Below are 21309 nucleotides of genomic sequence, written 5' to 3'. Positions count from 1 at the left end.
TAAAAATAACTCAAAATTTATCCACGAGTTATCAGTTTATACATACCCAAAAATTCAGCCATAATTTACTCGCCCTCATATCATTCCAAGCCAATAAATCTTTTATGTTTGAAACACAAATTAGGGTATTTTTAACTAAACCTGACAGATTTCTCACCTTCAAGCGGTTTAATCTAAGTCTTCTGAAGAGACATTTCACAGCCAGTGTTGGCAGATTAGGTTGATGATTTCCAGCCCCAAAGCTCTTCAAAACCTGGTCAAAAAAAATCACAGCCAAAGGCATGTGATAGAAATCCAACCAAGGTTGACACTGACAAAATAAAGTCATAAAATCAATCAGTTTTCCAGACAGGATAACAATACAACAGGAAAACAGATCAAACATGGCAAATACAGTAAAAGAAAATGAGCAAATATGACAAAAAATGTTTTTACCCAAACAGGTAGAAACTATTAAATGTATTCAAGGTAGTCAAGAAATTAAAAGACCTTAAAGTTACGGTAGGCAACTTTTTCCAGAAACATTTTTTGTTTTACTGGTTGAAAGTCTCTTCACATCCTGATAGCCATCAATAATTAAAGTAGTCTAAATATAAAAATAAATAAATATATCTTTTGTGGAAGTCTCAGGACCATAAAATGTTCATCCAATCTTTGCATTTGGTCCGAATGCAAACATAGGATGTCCTACCTGCCTGTCAAAATATGTATTTGCATACCTCCGCACAGCCAATAGTGAGAGTTTGGGGGCGTGGCTACTGTAGGAGGCTGACCAGAGGGTGTTTAGCAGGTGTGGAAAAACAAATTCAGATTCTATTACAGACGTGCAAACTAAAATTCGAAGACTTGACAAAATACACAGATACAGATAACGGGGTAATACAAGAGTAAACATTGGCAGTGTTTTTACAAGATGCAGAAATTTGGTGGAATGTTTGTATTTCAATCGATACAACGAACTTATAGAGTTCTTCAAGTTAAAAGCATTCCTAGTATGTTTTATTTTATTGACAGCCTGCTTTTACCTGTTGAGAAATGCCTTCACTTTTATAGACCTGTAAGAGCTGTGTTTGTGATGTTTGAGTTGGGAGAGGCGTGACTCGCGAAAGGAGCGTTTGCAAAGGTTTTTTAAAAGCATGCTTTATTTTTGTAGTTCTAGTCGTTTTAAAACACACATGTATCATTTTAAATGTCAACAGCAAAAACAATTCAAGTGCAATTGAAGTGTAGACAAAACCGTGTAACTCATCAGAATAAACCATGTAATTAGTGCAACAAGCTGACTTTTTGGGTTGACAGTGATATGCTGATGCACTCACCATAACAGCCGAAAATGTGTAATTTGTGTTAAAAAAAAATAACAACAATAATGTGCTTACCTTTGTGTTGTGCTTTAACCTCTAACAGAACAATCCACAGTTTGAGTCCCTCTCCAACACTTTACTGTTGCTACAACCTATATTTATGCTATTTTGGCATGGCGATCACTTGAATATACAGTTCAACAAGTTCAAAACCCCTTATTGTGCTAAAAAATGTCATTCGTAAATGATCCTGTCTGTCCTTTATTGCTCTTGATTGGCTAAAAGTGTGGCTCATCTGCATCAAAAGGTCAAGGTCAAGTTTATTTATATAGCTCCTTAAAAGCAACGAGTGCCAAAGGAGAAGACGATCTAAGCGTTCTCACAGGAGAATAGAAATGGAGAAAATCTGAAATGTAAATTGGGGCAAGACCATCAAGTGCTTTAAAAACTAAAACCTTAAAATCAACTCTGAATTTAACAGGTAACCAGTGAAGTGAAGCTAACACAGGGGTAATATGCTCCCTCTTTTTTGTCCCTGTCAAAAATCGAGCAGCAGCATTCTGTACCAACTGTAAACGTGATAGTGAAGACTGGTTAATTCCAGCATAAAGAGCGTTACAGTAATCCAGCCTGATTGAAATGAATGCATTAATAACAACCTCTAAATCATTAAAACTGAGAAAACTTTTCAGCATTCCCCTTAAGCGGCAAAAAACTGGCTCTGACTACAGAGTTAATTTGTTTGTCAAATTTCAATTCAGGATCAAAAATAACTCCCAGATTTTTAATCTTTTCATGGATGTTTTCTTCAAAAGGGCCCAGAGTAGGTCTTAAATTATGTAAATGGTGAGAAGGGCCAAACGTTTTTTGATTCAACAGTAGGAAATTATTTTCCATTCAATTCTTGATGTCTTCTAAACAAGCCAGCAAGGAAGACACTGAATCAGAACCTGAATTTAGAGGGAAATAAAGCTGAGTGTCATCTGCGTAAATGTGGTATGAAACTTTATGAGACTCAAATATAAAATGAAGAGGGAGCAAATACAGGGAGAATAAAATTGGACCCAAAATAGAGCCCTGGGGTACTCCACAAGTGATGGGAACTGAGCTTGATGAAAATTCACCAATTTCCACCGAAAAGCTCCTATTTGTGAGATACGATGCAAACCAGTCTTATGCAGTACCACAAATGCCAACCTCAAGATTTTATCTTTTTAACAGGATAAGGTGATCTTTCTGTATCGAAAGCTGCACTCAGGTCCAATAATAAGAGAAATGGCAGTTTTGAAATAGGCCTATAATTATTTAATTCAGTGGGATCAAGATTAGTTTTTTTGAGTAAAGGCTGGACCACAGCATGTTTAAGACAGGAAGGGACAGTGCCTGTCTGTACAGAACCATTAATAATAGAGAGTAAGCAAGGCAAAATAGAGGGCAGAACATCATTCAGCAACTTTGTAGGAACAACATCACAAGAACAAGTAGTTTATTTCATATTTAAAATAAAACAACTCAGAAAGTGAGATAGCTTGAAAGTTTGAAAACACAGAGGAGCTAGTGTTTTCATATTGAAAATTCTGGGATAAATTACAAGAAATCTGCACCCTGATAGAAGCAATCTTGTTAATGAAGAAGTTACAAAACTTCTCACATAACTCTAAGCTAGGATCTGGGCCAGTTGGTCTAGATGGGTTTAACACAGAATTTAGCTTAGAAAACTAAATCTTTGGACAATGAGAATTTTTTAAAATTAAAACCAACACCAGCTGACTCTGCAATGCGTGTGTGTTTAGTAACATGATTACTGACTGGATGACTAGATGTAAGATAGATGACTAGTACATGCAACTTCACCAAACTGCTCCAAAACCAGCCTAAATTTTGTCCACCTGCAAAGTCAAATTCAAAAAAGATTGGTTGCAACTATCTGTTTGTCTGACCTGTGAAAGATAGGTAGAGTGTTTGAAAACATATTTTTGCAGTTCTATTTATGTAACAATAAAAGTGTTGTTTTTGTGTCCATTTCTTATTTTCTTATTTACTGCCGAGGTTCTCCTTCCAAACCTGAAAGAAATTACGATGCAATCGAAATATGAGTCGGAAGCAGAATTGCATCCTTGCAAAGTATTTCACAAATGAAATGTGCTAGATATCTGCCAGTGAAATAGAGACATTATTGTTTTGAGACCCGCTGAGCTCAGTAAGCTGCAGGAGCTGGGAATGTGCACCACAGATGAGTTTTAACCCAAAAATAACCTGGCTTTGACTGCGGTGGGGGAAGATGCTGACGTCTCCAGCCGGGCCCAGATGAGGCAGTAACTCAGCATGTCCTCCCCTGCTACTGTTTTATTTAGCACCAATTCCTTCCAGACTTCCCTCGCCACAACCGTTTTTTTAGCAGAGCTATACTCACCGAAAGAGAGAATGTATACGTTCGTTTTTAGTGTGTGCATGTGGCTGAAGTGAGTGGGGTTAAAAATAGATTCAGGATAATTAGCCTAATAAGGACTAATGTGGGATGAGGAGTGAATTAGCATAATCGTTTGAAGGGGACTGGGGACTGGATTTAATTCATCGCTTGCTAACTGCAGTCTCCAGGCTGCAGCCAAATGGAGACTTGCCAAAGAACAGAGAGCATCATGCTCAGCTGCTTCTTTCAACATATGACTGCTTTCCTCGATGCTATTCAGTTTCCATGGTGATTAAAATGTTGTCATACACACATAAGGTCCTCAGAGTGTTTTAAACTTTGTCCTCACTGATATTTACCTTGGTACAGGAGGTTTTAGGCCCTCCACTTCTCTTTAATTGTGGTAAAATCAAACAGTTTTGCTTTAATAAACTTCTCCAGAGTGATATAAGACTCAATTTATTGGGTATAATTTTGCAGGAATGACTAGCTGAGTGCACATTAGATTTTTATGAAGCTGTATGTATGTAAACAGTATCTTGATGACGTTTGGAAGTGCTGATGTGGTTTCATGTTTTGGTCTTGCTCTCCATTAATGTGAATGTCATGATTGTGATGTGATGGATTATGGAGACAGACTCAGCAAACTGGTGTGTCATTAGTTCCTGTGCTCTCACTGTGTGCAGGGGCTCCGGGAGCCGTATGCCTAGGGACCACTGGCCATTATCATGCTCTACTTTCTCTCAGCGCAGACTCACAGAAAAGATTGGCTTCTCTTTTTTTGATTCTGTGGCAGTGACTTTGCTGGTAGAGATTTAATGTCCTTAAAGGGGTCATATGATGTTGCTAAAATCTTTTTGGATTTGAGACTTTAGTCTTTGCAACTTTACAGATCTTCTTTATGCACCAAGAGCTTGTAACACTCCAAAGAGAAAGGAAAAATTTAAATCGCATCATATGACCTCTTTAAGTTAAGTCTGTAAAACCTAAAATGTTGCTACCATAGCTGCCAGTATTTAACTACCGTAAACGTCACAGATGTTTTTTTTTTTACAGTGCACTTACGAAAACTAACAAAAACACACCTTGGCTTGATGTAGCCTAGTAGAACATAGTTAGAATTACCTGAAATGCAATACATGGGGGCAAAAAAATCCCTGTATGAGTTTTTGTCTTATATTTATATATATATACAGTGGGTACGGAAAGTATTCAGACCCCCTTAAATTTTTCACTCTTTGTTATATTGCAGCCATTTGCTAAAATCATTTAAGTAAATTTTTTTTCCTCATTAATGTACACACAGCACCCCATATTGACAGAAAAACACAGAATTGTTGACATTTTTGCAGATTTATTAAAAAAGAAAAACTGAAATATCACATGGTCCTAAGTATTCAGACCCTTTGCTCAGTATTTAGTAGAAGCACCCTTTTGATCGAATACAGCCATGAGTCTTTTTGGGAAAGAGGCAACAAGTTTTTCACACCTGGATTTGGGAATCCTCTGCCATTCCTCCTTGCAGAGCCTCTCCAGTTCTGTCAGGTTGGATAGTAAACGTTGGTGGACAGCCATTTTTAGGTCTCTCCAGAGATGCTCAATTGAGTTTAAGTCAGGGCTCTGGCTGGGCCATTCAAGAACAGTCACAGAGTTGTTGTGAAGCCACTCCTTCGTTATTTTAGCGGTGTGCTTAGGGTCATTGTCTTGTTGGAAGGTAAACCTTCAGCCCAGTCTGAGGTCCTGAGCACTCTGGAGAAAGTTTTCGTCCAGGATAACCCTGTACTTGGCCGCATTCATCTTTCCCTCAATTGCAACCAGTCGTCCTGTCCCTGCAGCTGAAAAACACCCCCACAGCATGATGCTGCCACCACCATGCTTCATTTTTTTTTTTTTTTTGTGAGTGAGATTAATTAATGCATATTTATATTTATTTTAGAACTACAGTAACATCTTCTGATTTCTCTCAACATGGGCACAGGAGAGCTGTCAGCCAATAAATTGGAAAAAAAGAGAAAAAAAAGTAACTTGCGTTACTTATTTGAAAAAGTAACTCAGATATTCTCTTGTAAATTAAAAAGTAATTTGTTACTTTACTAGTTACTTGAAAAACAGTAATCTGATTACGTAACTCGCGTTACTTGTAATGGGTTACCCCCAACACTGCTGGTAAATATGTCTGAATGGCCATCAGGACACAAATTTATACAAGAATGTGATGAAGAAACACGGAGTAATGCCAAGTTTTTGCACTGATGCCAGACTGTATACATGTATACAATGCCGTTTGAATGTATTTAAAAAGACGTTTCTTATGCTCATCTAGGCTGCATTTATTTGATAAAAAATACAGTAAAAACAGTAATATTGTGAAATATTAATGCAATTTAAAGTAACAGTTTTCTATTTTAATATAATTTAAAATACAATTTATTTATTTGATGCAAAGCTGAATTTTCAGCATCATTACTCAAGTCTTCAGTGCCACATGATCTTCAGAAATCATTCTAATATTCTGATTTATTATTAGTGTTGAAAGTTTTTTTTTTTGGAACCTGTGATAGTTTTTTTCAGGATTCTTTGATGAATAAAAAAGTTAAAAAGAACAGCATTTATTTAAAATAGAAATATTTTGTAATAATATACTATACCATTCAAAAGTTTGGGGTCAGTAATGTTTTTTTCTTTTTTGGAAAAAAAGAAAACCTTTTATTCAGCAAGGATGTGTTAAATTAATAAAAAGTGATAAAAACTTAAATTGTTAGAAAAGAACGGCGGTGTGTGTGTGTGTATGTATATATATATATGAACAACATTAACTTTTAGTTTGCTTAAAATATAATTAAATTTTTTTTTAATTTACTGGATTATATTAAATGAGTCTTAACATTTGTTCACTGAATTTTCATGCATTGTTATACCATTACTGTGACCCAATGACTCATACAGTGGTATTAGATCTTTTCAAATCTCGGCCAGGCCAGAATAAAGTTCCTCACGTAATTTAGGTTTCAGTGTCGTGTTTCCCGCTGTGCTCAAATATATTACTTCTGAGAGTGAGATAGTTAATTAATGAATAGCTAGACGAATGCTTGGTGAAGGGCAACGGAAACACACGGGTGTGAGCACAATGGAAATTCCAGAGTTGGTTTCAAAGTAATGAATGACTAATTATTTAAATGAGGCTCATTGTTTGTTTTGACATAATTGGCACTAATTTGTAAATCTGCGAAGCTTGATGATGGATGTTTTATTTCTTGTCGATGTTTCAGAATGCAGAAGCCAGCTTTGACTTCAGTAGCAACGACCCGTACCCGTACCCGCGCTACACGGACGACTGGTTTAACAGGTAATGAGCTCAGCGTCGCGCCGCTGGACTCACCTCTGTCTCCTGCAGGTGGTGGAGCGGGGCAGTGTGACAGCATGGACTGTGTGAATAGTTCTGATGTGCCATGTGTGTTTGAGTGGATATCAGAATGATTTTTATGTGAAAGTAGCAAGAAACATGAGGTCATGTGAGAATATGGAGTGGGCACAATGCACAGCTTATGCAGCGTTGCATTGCAGGTTTACATTTACTATTTTACAACTTTGAATGTGCCTCATCCAACTGGAATTTTTCTTTTTTTTACCCCTAGTTTTAGTTTTTTTTTTTTAACTTGTGTTGCTTATTGTGAAGCCTTTAAAAAAAAAAAAAAAAAAAAGTTAAACTTCCAAATTAAAAATATAAACCAATAAACACACTATTAACTTTAAGATAATACTCTCTCTCTCTCTCTCTATGACTTTCTACATTCAAGAACTATATCATTATTTATTTATTTTACAGTAGCATTGAATTTGGGTTAGTAAGATTTTTAAATTCTTTTGAAAGAAGTCTCTTACCAGTATCTGCTCAATAAGGCTATTTTTATATGTTAAAAAATACAGTAAAAAAACCAGCAATATTGTGAAAACGTATTACAAAATTATGCATATACAGTATTTGATATTGTTCATATGTTTTATATATATAATTTTTTTTCCTACAATGTTTTACAATAACTCTCTCTCTCTCTATGACTTTCTACATTCAAGAACTATATCATTATTTATTTATTTTACAGTAGCATTGAATTTGGGTTAGTAAGATTTTTAAATTCTTTTGAAAGAAGTCTCTTACCAGTATCTGCTCAATAAGGCTATTTTTATATGTTAAAAAATACAGTAAAAAAACAGCAATATTGTGAAAACGTATTACAAAATTATGCATATACAGTATTTGATATTGTTCATATGTTTTATATATATAATTTTTTTTCCTACAATGTTTTACAATAATAATAAAAAAACTTTGTTTACTTTATTTTTATACCAGTTTTACAAATGAGGATGTCCCCAAATGGAGGTTTTTGGAGATTTTGTCAGGTTTTGCTCACTTTTGGGTACAAATTTGTCCCCAAAATATGGTTAAGTAGGTGCACACACACACACACTGCCATTCCTTTCTAACAATATGTCATTATTTTTCACAGAATTAAAATAACTGTTTTCTATGTGAATATATGTTAAAATGTAATTTATTGTTGTGATCAAAGCTGAATTTTCAGCATATTACTCAGTCACATCATCCTTCAGAAATCATTCTAATATGCTGATTTACTGCTCAAGATACTTTACTGATTATAATCAATGTTGAAAACAGTTGTGCTGCCCAATATTTTTGTGGAAACAGTGATGCATTTTATTTTTCTGTATTCTTTGATGAATAGAAAGTTCAAAAGAACAGCGTTTATTTGGAATATAAATATTTTGTAAGATTTTAAATGTCTTTAGTTACTTTTGATCAATTTAATGTGTCCTTGATGAATAAAACAATTTTTTTAAATATAATTTTAAAGGTGCAAGTAAGCAATTTCTGAGAAACGCTTTTGAAAGCGGATCGGACCAAACACCAAAACACAGATTGTAGCCAATCACCAGTAAGGGGCGTGTCCAGTAGTGATGGTGGAGGTGCCTGTGTTGAATAGCTTGTTCAGAAATTCTGGGGCGGTGGCAAGATAGGGGTGTGATTCTTTTGGGTAGGGGCGTGTTTGGTTTGGTGATTTCAAATATCAACAGCATTTCTCAGAAATCGCTTACTGCACCTTTAATACTATATATTTATAAAGAGAGAGCGAGACCTTAAACACACCTTTATTTATAAATTACACTGTATAGACATACCTCAACCAATCTCATGGCTGTATTAGATCAAAAGGGTGCTTCTACTAAATACTGAGCCAAGGGTCTGAATACTTAGGACCATGTGATATTTCAGTTTTTCTTTTTTAATAAATCTGCAAAAATGTCAACAATTCTGTGTTTTTCTCTCAATATGGGGTGCTGTGTGTACATTGAGGAAAAAAATTTAACTTAAATGATTTTAGCAAATGGCTGCAATATAACAGTGTGAAAAATTTAAGGGGGTCCGAATACTTTCCGTACCCACTGTATACCCACACAAAAACCATAAATAGTTTCACATAAATCAAGCAAATTATTAAATATTTTTTACAATCCTCATTTAAACATGTTTAACGGTCACAAAAACCCCTCATTAATTTAATATCAGTTCATTCTCATAGTCCACTGTGCACAAAACATCATTCAAAGCCCAAATTTCAATAAATATGTCCAGGTTATTTGTCAGTTTAATATATGCAAACTCTGCCTTGATTCTATTTGCTATAAGAGCCTTTAAAACCACCTTAGGAACTACTACCACCTCTCCTTTCAATTTCCTTTTCCGTGTTAACCATAAAGCCATCTTTGCTCCTCCTAACACAAAATTGATTAACAAGATTTTTTTCTTGTCTGAAGCAACATATTTTGGACCAAAAATGAATAATTCATTATTAAACTGTACTCCCAAATCTCTAACCCACCCGTCTAAGATCTGAAACAACCCTCTTAACCTTAAACAACTTAAAAACAAATGATCTATTGACTCATCAGTACCACAAAAAAGGCATTCTTTCCCTACAGTGGGGTCAATGTGTGCCACATGTCTGTTTGTAACTACCGCCCAGTGGACAACCCTCCATTGGAGATCCGCAGTGTGTTTCTCTGTAGGAGGTTTGTACAGGGACCTCCAGCAGCCACTAGGGGATGAGTCTGGCCCGAGCAAATCTGACCACTTTGTCTCTTTGCAATCTTTGAGTACGTTGTAGTAAGACACTTTCACACAAATATTATTTAGTGCCTTTTTTGAAACGGTCTCAAAAGCTTCCAGCACAGGAGTCCTGAAATTTAGAATTGAACCTTCCTCTAGCTCTGCATCCACCGCTGCTGAAATTTCCACTTGGGGAAAATGACTCCCTCTGTTCCATTTGCACCATTCTTTAAATCGGCAACTCTTGCACACCCCGCTCTTGCCATTAAATTCTGTATGCTCCTGGACTCCAGTACCTGTGCTGGTATCAGCGGATTATTAAAAAGAGGTTCATTCTCTGTCCAAAGTCCAATATTTGAGAGATCCCTCTTGACTTTAAAAACTGAAGTCCATGCTCTCAAAACAGTTTTGTAGAATGGGGAAACATCCCTCAAATCCATGTTAGCCAGTTTAATCAAACAGTTGCACATCATAGTTGAAACCATTCATTTTTCTCAACAGCGTGAGAAATCAGCAGCTGTATCAGCCCAGCACGGTTCCGCATACAGCAATCTTTGTGCGGTTTGAAGTCTGAACGTCTTTATTCTGTTCTCAATGTCTATCAGGTCTTGTCCTTCCTCTTGAATAGGTAGGAAAATTAAAGCAGATTTTTTTCCAATGCTGTCCATTCCAGAAAAAGTCAATTAATTTTCTTTGTAGCTCTTTAAACAACACTTTCTGGGGGATCCATAACATTCATTTTATGCCATAATGCAGATGCAGCCAGATTATTCGTGACCAATGCCCTTCCCCTATAAGATAGCTGGGGTAGCACCCATGACCATCGAGACAACCGGTCACACATTTTTTCCACCATACCCTCCCAGTTTTTTTGCCTATATTGCTCTGTTCCTAAAAACACTCCCAACCCTCTCTTCCCCATTTAGCTCCCCCTGGAAGCACAGGAGGGGTCCTCCCCTGCCAATCTCCTAACAAAAATCCTTCACTCTTTTCCCAATTTACTTTGGTTGATGAAGCCTTTTCGTAAATGTTTAAAGCATTTGTTAAATTCCAAACATCTGTATCACTTCTTATAAAAAGTTATATCATCAGCATAAGCAGAAATAGTAATTGGTCTATTTTCACAACCATTAACTAAAAACCGCTGCAATTTCTCCCTAAGTTTGTATAGTAAAGGTTCAATTGCACAACTGTCCTGATAAAGCTCTGTTCCTAAAAACACTCCCAACCCTCTCTTCCCCATTTAGCTCCCCCTGGAAGCACAGGAGGGGTCCTCCCCTGCCAATCTCCTAACAAAAATCCTTCACTCTTTTCCCAATTTACTTTGGTTGATGAAGCCTTTTCGTAAATGTTTAAAGCATTTGTTAAATTCCAAACATCTGTATCACTTCTTATAAAAAGTTATATCATCAGCATAAGCAGAAATAGTAATTGGTCTATTTTCACAACCATTAACTAAAAACCGCTGCAATTTCTCCCTAAGTTTGTATAGTAAAGGTTCAATTGCACAACTTCAATTGGTACAACGGTCCTGATAAAGGACAGCCTTGCCTTATACCTCTATGAACTAACACTGGATAACTTAGCCCACCTCCAACCTTTAACAATGCAGAAGCTCCAGTGTATAGCAGTTTAATCCAAGAAATAAAATTCACACCAAAACCAAATGCTTTAAGAGTTTCAAATAAATAAAAATGATCAACTTTATCAAAAGCTTTCTCTTGAGCAATTGACAGAAAACCTACATTCTCATTACTAGCATTTGCTAAATTCATTACATCACGCACAAGAAAAAGATTGTCCATTATTGAATAAGTTTGAAAATCATTAATAACATACTCTAAAAAAAAATGTTTTAAACGATTTGAAAGACACTTAGCAAGAATTTTATAATCCGTGCACAGTAAGGCTACCAGTCTCCAGTTCTTTAACAATCCAAAGTCACCTTTTTTAGGTAATAAAGACAACCGCTCTTCTACAACTTGTCGGCAGTTCATTTTTCCTATGAGAAATTTAAAAAAAAAAGCATCAAGTAAATCCTCTTTTAAAAGAGTCCAGAATTGCTTAAACTCAGAGGGAAGTCCATCGATGCCAGGAGACCGACCATTAGAGAGTTTCTTTACAGCCTCTGCTATTTAGTCTAATTGAATGCCCGCATTGTCTCTGATCATCAGTGAGCTTTGGCAAATTTCTTAGCAGGTCATCCATGCAATGAATGTCACGGTCTCTTGCTTTGAATAAATCAGTATAGAAGTCTTTTGCATGGTTTCTCATTTCTTTTGGATTAGTTGTTAAAGTCCCGTCTGGTAGTTTCAAATGTAGCATAAGTTTTCATTCTCCTCCTTTCTTCTCCAAGTTGAAAAAATATGAACTTGGAGCATCTATTTCTCGTATTGAAGAAAACCGGGCTCTTATCAAAGCCCCTTTTGCTCTTTCATTGAACAGAGATGCCAAAACAGACTTTTTTCCTCTTAATTGCTCCTCTTCTTCTGAATTCTCTTCAATAATTCCTTCTTCAATTTCAGTCATTTCTCTCTCAAGTACTTTAATAGTGTTTTTTTTTTACAAGTCTATTTGAGTAAGCTGTATAGTCCTGGCAAAAAAATCTTATTTGTGCTTTTCCAACCTCCCACCATTGCACCAAATCCTCATAGTCACTTTTTTGTTCTTGCCATTTAGACCAAAATAACCAAAACTTTTCACAAAATACAGAATCATGTAATAATTTCAGATTAAAATGCCAATAATAACTAGAATGCTGTGACTTTTTGAAACTCATTTCAATTATGCATAAATGATGATCAGTAAAACCATTTGGAAAAATATTAGCTTTTAAAACTCCATTAGAATTAGGTTTACTTATATAAAACCTATCCAACCTTGCAGCACTAATATGATCATGAGAGGCTTTGACCCATGTATATTCCTTCACTGTTGGGTGTTTCACCCTCCATGCATCAAATAAATCATATTTTCTTATAATACTGCCTAATGAATTAGCAGACTGGGGATGAGGTTCTGCACTATTTCGGTCTAGTGTAAAATCTAAAGTACAATTTCAGTCTCCCCCAAGAACCATACATACATTATCAAAACAAATTTTATTCACTAGATCATTTTATAAAAAAAAAATCTACTCTTTCTGCTCCATTATTTGGTGAATAAACATGAAAATAAAAGAAAACCCCATTAGCTCTACCTGTACAATTAAAATTCTGCCCTTAACTATCTCATAAGAAGATATATTAGTCATATTAAGCTTTTTGGAAAACAAAATTGCAACACCTCCACTTAGATTAGAGCCATGACTTAGAAAGATCTTACCCTCCCACCACATTTTCCATTCTATTTCATTACTTAAATCGCTATGGGTTTCTTGCAAAAAAAAATTATATCCACATGTTTATTTTGAATCAATTCATATAAAGCGGTTCTTTTTCTATAATTCCTTCCGCCATTAATATTAATTGTCCCCATCTTTAAGCTCTCCATAAAAAGAGAAATAATAGAAAGACAAACAAGTAGAAAAAAACAGAAAGAAAGAAGCACCCCTTGTGACTTAACCATTACTTGTATTACTTTTTAACCCATTTATTTCCTTTTCGTAATTTTGTCAGAATTTTTTCAGTCTAAATCTTTTCCTTCTATTCAATTCTTCAAATCCTACACTCTTCTGTATTTTAACTGCGATCTCAAATCTTTCAACATCAGGAAAAAATTGACATCAAAAGTATTTCCAAAAGTTTCATCCAGGAAGTCATTAATTTCTTTCACTGTATATAACTGATCATCACCACTCTGAGAAATAATGTCAGACATTTCTGAAAGACTATCATCATCATCATCCATCTCCTCCTTTTCATCATCTCTATCAACAACCTCAGCAGTACCTTTATGATAATTACCGTTTCCATTTTCATCTTCACATTGAGGAGCATTTACTTTAGCTTCCTCAACTCTCTCACTTCCAGTATCACAATTTTTTACATTCGTTTCTTCACAGCTTTCATCCTGATTATTCTGCGTTTCATTCCTTTCAGTTCCATCTAAATTATTTCCTGTGCCATCTTTCCCCCCCATCATTCTCTTTCGAACCCACTCGGCCCTGCTATTTAATTTGACCCACTCGGCCCTGCCGTTTCTTTTTCCAACTCATTATTTTCAGTGTTCATTTTATGAGGGCACGCATTTGTGTCCTTTTTCACCGCATTCAAAACACTTTAAACGTCCAGTACTTGCATAAAGCATACAGGACTTGCCTTCGTACAGGACTCGAAAAGAAATGTCAAGAACCGTTGAATCTAAAAACAAACACTTGACATCTAAAAGACGTAACCTGTTTCAGTGACTCGTTTTTACATCCTAGTGGAACCATCTTAATTCCACTAGCAATTTTTCCAAATCTCAACAATTCCTTTTCAATATCATGATTTGGTGTGAAAGGGGACAATTCGAGATTGTTATACGGCTCGATTGAGTCACCAGCGGAGAAATTACAGTAAAAACGCCACTCACCCAAATGCCGCTCTCAACCAACCGACTGGTTAAGTTCCGTTCCTTTAGAAAGATCACGACAGCCTTATTCATCCGTGAAACTGAAACAATGTTGCTATACTTCACCTGTTCGCCTATTGCCACGAGCACTTCCTCGACTGAGATGCCAGCCTCAGGTACACATCTATCCCCATGACGACGTGAGAGAAAGGAGTCACACCTGCTCAGGTGAGCCTCCATCTCAAACACCCTGTAATGGAGGCGAAGAGACGAGGGACATCCATTTGCAGGCTTTTATTAAACAGAGATGTGGTCAGAAATTTAAAAAAAAAAGCATCAAGTAAATCCTCTTTTAAAAGAGTCCAGAATTGCTTAAACTCAGAGGGAAGTCCATCGATGCCAGGAGACCGACCATTAGAGAGTTTCTTTACAGCCTCTGCTATTTAGTCTAATTGAATGCCCGCATTGTCTCTGATCATCAGTGAGCTTTGGCAAATTTCTTAGCAGGTCATCCATGCAATGAATGTCACAGTCTCTTGCTTTGAATAAATCAGTATAGAAGTCTTTTGCATGGTTTCTCATTTCTTTTGGATTAGTTGTTAAAGTCCCGTCTGGTAGTTTCAAATGTAGCACAAGTTTTCGTTCTCCTTTCTTCTCCAAGTTGAAAAAATATGAACTTGGAGCATCTATTTCTCGTATTGAAGAAAACCGGGCTCTTATCAAAGCCCCTTTTGCTCTTTCATTGAACAGAGATGCCAAAACAGACTTTTTTCCTCTTAATTGCTCCTCTTCTTCTGAATTCTCTTCAATAATTCCTTCTTCGATTTCAGTCATTTCTCTCTCAAGTACTTTAATAGTGTTTTTTTTTTACAAGTCTATTTGAGTAAGCTGTATAGTCCTGGCAAAAAAATCTTATTTGTGCTTTTCCAACCTCCCACCATTGCACCAAATCCTCATAGTCACTTTTTTGTTCTTGCCATTTAGACCAAAATAACCAAAACTTTTCACAAAATACAGAATCATGTAATAATTTCAGATTAAAATGCCAATAATAACTAGAATGCTGTGACTTTTTGAAACTCATTTCAATTATGCATAAATGATGATCAGTAAAACCATTTGGAAAAATATTAGCTTTTAAAACTCCATTAGAATTAGGTTTACTTATATAAAACCTATCCAACCTTGCAGCACTAATATGATCATGAGAGGCTTTGACCCATGTATATTCCTTCACTGTTGGGTGTTTCACCCTCCATGCATCAAATAAATCATATTTTCTTATAATACTGCCTAATGAATTAGCAGACTGGGGATGAGGTTCTGCACTATTTCGGTCTAGTGTAAAATCTAAAGTACAATTTCAGTCTCCCCCAAGAACCATACATACATTATCAAAACAAATTTTATTCACTAGATCATTTTATAAAAAAAAAATCTACTCTTTCTGCTCCATTATTTGGTGAATAAACATGAAAATAAAAGAAAACCCCATTAGCTCTACCTGTACAATTAAAATTCTGCCCTTAACTATCTCATAAGAAGATATATTAGTCATATTAAGCTTTTTGGAAAACAAAATTGCAACACCTCCACTTAGATTAGAGCCATGACTTAGAAAGATCTTACCCTCCCACCACATTTTCCATTCTATTTCATTACTTAAATCGCTATGGGTTTCTTGCAAAAAAAAATTATATCCACATGTTTATTTTGAATCAATTCATATAAAGCGGTTCTTTTTCTATAATTCCTTCCGCCATTAATATTAATTGTCCCCATCTTTAAGCTCTCCATAAAAAGAGAAATAATAGAAAGACAAACAAGTAGAAAAAAACAGAAAGAAAGAAGCACCCCTTGTGACTTAACCATTACTTGTATTACTTTTTAACCCATTTATTTCCTTTTCGTAATTTTGTCAGAATTTTTTTTCAGTCTAAATCTTTTCCTTCTATTCAATTCTTCAAATCCTACACTCTTCTGTATTTTAACTGCGATCTCAAATCTTTCAACATCAAGAAAAAGTTGACATCAAAAGTCTTTCCAAAAGTTTCATCCAGGAAGTCATTAATTTCTTTCACTGTATATAACTGATCATCACCACTCTGAGAAATAATGTCAGACATTTCTGAAAGACTATCATCATCATCATCCATCTCCTCCTTTTCATCATCTCTATCAACAACCTCAGCAGTACCTTTATGATAATTACCGTTTCCATTTTCATCTTCACATTGAGGAGCATTTACTTTAGCTTCCTCAACTCTCTCACTTCCAGTATCACAATTTTTTACATTCGTTTCTTCACAGCTTTCATCCTGATTATTCTGCGTTTCATTCCTTTCAGTTCCATCTAAATTATTTCCTGTGCCATCTTTCCCCCCCATCATTCTCTTTCGAACCCACTCAGCCCTGCTATTTCATTTGACCCACTCGGCCCTGCCGTTTCTTTTTCCAACTCATTATTTTCAGTGTTCATTTTATGAGGGCACGCATTTTTTGTGTCCTTTTTCACCGCATTCAAAACACTTTAAACGTCCAGTACTTGCATAAAGCATACAGGACTTGCCTTCGTACAGGACTCGAAAAGAAATGTCAAGAACCGTTGAATCTAAAAGCAAACACTTGACATCTAAAAGACGTAACATGTTTCAGTGACTCGTTTTTACATCCTAGTGGAACCATCTTAATTCCACTAGCAATTTTTCCAAATCTCAACAATTCCTTTTCAATATCATGATTTGGTGTGAAAGGGGACAATTCGAGATTGTTATACGGCTCGATTGAGTCACCAGCGGAGAAATTACAGTAAAAACGCCACTCACCCAAATGCCGCTCTCAACCAACCGACTGGTTAAGTTCCGTTCCTTTAGAAAGATCACGACAGCCTTATTCATCCGTGAAACTGAAACAATGTTGCTATACTTCACCTGTTCGCCTATTGCCACGAGCACTTCCTCGACTGAGATGCCAGCCTCAGGTACACATCTATCCCCATGACGACGTGAGAGAAAGGAGTCACACCCGCTCAGGTGAGCCTCCATCTCAAACACCCTGTAATGGAGGCGAAGAGACGAGGGACATGCGCATCCATTTGCAGGCTTTTATTAAACAGAGACGTGGTCATAAGAGGCATGGGTCAAACAGTGGCAAACAGGTACATTTCAGGCAAGACAAAGAGTATTCCTAGGGCAAGCGTGGGTCTACGATCGGCGAACAATATCCAGAGGGCTTGACACAAGGGTTTATCCACTAACACAAGCAATAGTCCAGGCAAGGTGCAAACACAGTCCGAAACAGCAGGCAAAGAGTTAATCCAAGATACACAGGCACAAGATCAGGAAACAGACAACAAGGCAACACAAAATGACTAGACTTAGACTAGAACTAGAAACGGAAACTTGGAATGGCTCCGTAATGTAGCTATCGCTAGAAGCGTGATATACTCTAAACAATACTCAGCAGAGAGAGCAAGTGATGCAATGCTACATTTCTACAAATCTGATGAAGAAACTAACTCATCTACACCTTGAACGGCTTGAGGGTGAGCACTTTTTCAGCATTTTTTTTTTTTTTTGGTGAGTTATTCCTTTATCTATTCTCTTTAAACTCTCTGTCATGACTGCAAGAAGGTCTGAAAGAGAACTAACAGTAGATGAAGATGGGTTAAATGCTAATGTCTTTGATACACTTTGATACATTTCCTAACGCAATGGCAAAGCTTGCAGCTAGAAGCTTTTGCATTCACATAGGCAAAACATGAGTAGTGAAAATGCACCAACTAAGAAACAAACAAACAATTAAACAAAAAAAAATCAACAGATAAATGCATTGAATATTTTTAATACTATATTAAACATTATGTATTAATTCGTGTCACATTTGGAGCCCCTTACAGCTCTATTTCAGTAGAGATGCAGAGTCAAAACAGTTATACTTTTTACAGCTAGAGAAATAAGAAATGAGACTGGAAAATGACATTTAACTGAGCACAATCCCTTCTGCTCCTGTAAAGGCACATATAGTGCTATATTCACCATACTAGCCTGATTAAACCTTATTAAAAAGCAATATTCACTCAAGAGAGCCAAAAATTCCCAGCTAGATCCAAAACCACAGGGTAGAGGTTTTCTTGGCTTGGACGCAGAACTGTGTATTGTGGAGGTTTGTGCATCAGGCAGCCTACGCTTTGCGAGATATTTCTCCTGCAGACAGTATGCATGGAGGACAGAAGGTGCCCTACGGGAGGAAGGTCAGTGAAGACTGGCAAGCCTTCTGTCAGCGTGCCGCACTGCTCAAACAGCACACTATCACACCTTCAGAGACCAAAGACACACTGTAACAAATGCTAATAGTTGCTGTTTTTTATGGGAATTTCTTTTAGTTGTAGTTAAAGGACAGTACATGCTTTGATTTGTGATGATATCTGTGCCTTTCTTGTTTAAAGCCTGTACTATTATAAAAACGGTATTTATGATCAAACTTCAGATACATGATGACAAAAACAAACAAACAAACAAAATACAACAACATGTCAGATCGAGGTCAGGTGACCAGCCTTATTATACAAGGCTTTCTTAGTACTGGTTAATCTTTCTCAGACTAGTTGATTTTGAAAATATTTAGTAGCACACATCCCTAGTTACCACACAAATGACATAACCTGCATTGATTTCTGAGTTCAAGTTTGAATACAGCTAAACCTTGGCATAATTGATATTGTGTACAGTGCACATCAAGTACAGACCCAATCTAATAGAAGGAAGACAAGTGGCTCTTGTGTTTTTCCAGTGTCGGTTGTGGGTGTGAAGCATGCTGGGGCATAATATCATCCGAGCTGCAGACTCACAGCATAATCAGACGCTTATATATAAATAGAAACGCTGTCTGTCTGAGTGCAGGGGAGGACGCATTGCTGTGGCTCTTCCTGAGGAGTCTCTGTTCTCCAGACCATTTTGGCAGCTCGTCTTGTGCGTTTGTGAGTTGTTATTTAAGTAGTGAAAGGGTCAAAATCAATCATTTCATTTACATGCACATTAATTCAGATTAATATCGGAATATCATCATATTCTGATCACCCAAGTGCTGTGACTCTATTACTATTCTCCAGTTAAGCCAATATTCCAGTTTCGTTTAGAAATGTAACTGTTGGTAAAAAGGTAAACATCTTTTTGCCAATAATTAATATTCAATTATGTATCCATACAAAAGCCTTGCTACATGATGCAGGCAATTTCTGACAGACAGATTTGGACTATGCGCATTTAGAGAAATATATATTGCAATGGAGCAAGTAAGCATATTTATCTGAATAATGGCCTTAATGAACATAATATACATTTTGTTTTGATGAGGAACAGAACAACATTGTGGTTATTTGCTGAAAGTCTGATGTCTCATATCATTATTGGGTACTAGACTTTTGAGAACCACTGACAGCTCTCATCACTGACTTCAGACCTTTTAAATCTGAATATATAAATATTTTGCAAAGCAATTGGTTCAATGAATTCAAAGTTTAGCATAGGTTTATTTCTCCCATCACTAGTTTGAGCTTCAGGAAGATTAATATCAGGCTTATATGTGATTTTATGACATAAATGCTTATTTCACAAACCCAACTTGTCTAACTTATCTATTTTCTTTTCCCCCCCCCCCCCCTTGGTTTTGACTGGTCCTGCACCCATTTGATTGTTTTAGGGATGTCTATTTTTATATTTAGCTGTTCTATATTTTATATGTAATTGTTCTATCACGTGAAACCATTGTGAAATCTGTGATCTCTGAATGGTGTTTTTCAGTCATGGCACCAGGTGTGCTGGAGAGGTGTCTGCGGTTTTAAACAACAACATCTGTGGGGTGGGCGTGGCCTACAACTCCAAGGTAGCAGGTATGTTTCTGACAGTGATGACCTCATAATAACTTTAATGTTCCTAACAAATCTCTGAATGGTGTTTTTCAGTCATGGCACCAGGTGTGCTGGAGAGGTGTCTGCGGTTTCAAACAACAACATCTGTGGGGTGGGCGTGGCCTACAACTCCAAGGTAGCAGGTATGTTTCTGACAGTGATGACCTCATAATAACTTTAATGTTCCTAACATCAGCGTCTCATTTGAGATGTCAAGCGACTCGTCTTGAAAGTCGATCAGAGTAGGCGTCACAGTCAAGGGAGGAACCCGAAAAGCGCTGTCAAGTTAGACAATAATCACTTGTCATAGTACCCAGCTGATAAAATTTCAGTGGATGCAGTTCAAATAGTGCTGCTTTTATTCTTATCATTTAATTTCCCCCAAAAAATCTGTCCCGATCTGTTTTTCATCCATTTTAGATTTCAGAAAAAACACATATCCTACACTGTGTGTACACAGACATTATTCACTCATATATATTACTGATATTAAAGTGCTAAAAATGTAGTCAAAGTGTCACAGCTGTTGTAAAGATATTCTGTGTCATTGTGCTTTTGTTTTGTAATGTGGACTTGTAGTTTGTAGTCATGTTTCAGTTTCCTGTTCCCCTCGGTAACCCCTGATCATTTGCACCTGTTAAGTCTTTTTACACTGTGTATATAATGGTGCGTTCAAGTCATGTCGGATAGATCGTATTTACGAGTTGATAACGACACAAAGTCGTTATTACGAGTGGGGAAACTCGAAATTTTCTTTAAGCCCAGAGTTTCCGAGTTGGGGGCGTGTCTGTTACGGGGCTGACAAGACGTGAGACGTGTGGATCCATGTGCAAGCTTTATTCTAAACAAAAGACAGAGACGTGGTCATAACAGGCAGGGTCGAACAAAGGCAAACAGGTATATGGCGAGCAAAACACAAGAATAGTCCTAGGGCTAGCGTAGGTCGACGATCGGCAGACAGAATCACAGGGGCGAGACTAGAGGTCTAGAATCCAGGGAGACAGGCAAAGATCAGAACCGAGAAAACCGACAAGGCAAAACAAGGAAACACGGGAAGGATAAC

At 36.6% G+C, this 21309-nt stretch overlaps 1 protein-coding gene across 1 annotated transcript in view; it reads left to right on the top strand.

Annotated features, from left to right (window-relative positions):
- LOC107573253 (neuroendocrine convertase 2-like) overlaps positions 1–20476 on the top strand; it is a 36239-nt gene extending 15763 nt beyond the window's left edge. The window contains exons 6-9 of the mRNA XM_016259686.1: positions 6984–7060; positions 20140–20228; positions 20301–20358; positions 20443–20476. Coding sequence (XP_016115172.1) covers positions 6984–7060; positions 20140–20228; positions 20301–20358; positions 20443–20476 — 258 coding nt within the window. The remainder of the gene's footprint in view (positions 1–6983; positions 7061–20139; positions 20229–20300; positions 20359–20442) is intronic.
- The last annotated feature ends 833 nt before the right edge of the window (positions 20477–21309 follow it).

This window comes from Sinocyclocheilus grahami, unplaced genomic scaffold (assembly GCF_001515645.1).
Source record: "Sinocyclocheilus grahami isolate Dianchi unplaced genomic scaffold, SAMN03320097.WGS_v1.1 scaffold1905.1, whole genome shotgun sequence".
In the NCBI taxonomy this organism is placed as follows: domain Eukaryota; kingdom Metazoa; phylum Chordata; class Actinopteri; order Cypriniformes; family Cyprinidae; genus Sinocyclocheilus; species Sinocyclocheilus grahami.
This window is presented reverse-complemented; position numbering and strand designations above follow the sequence as displayed.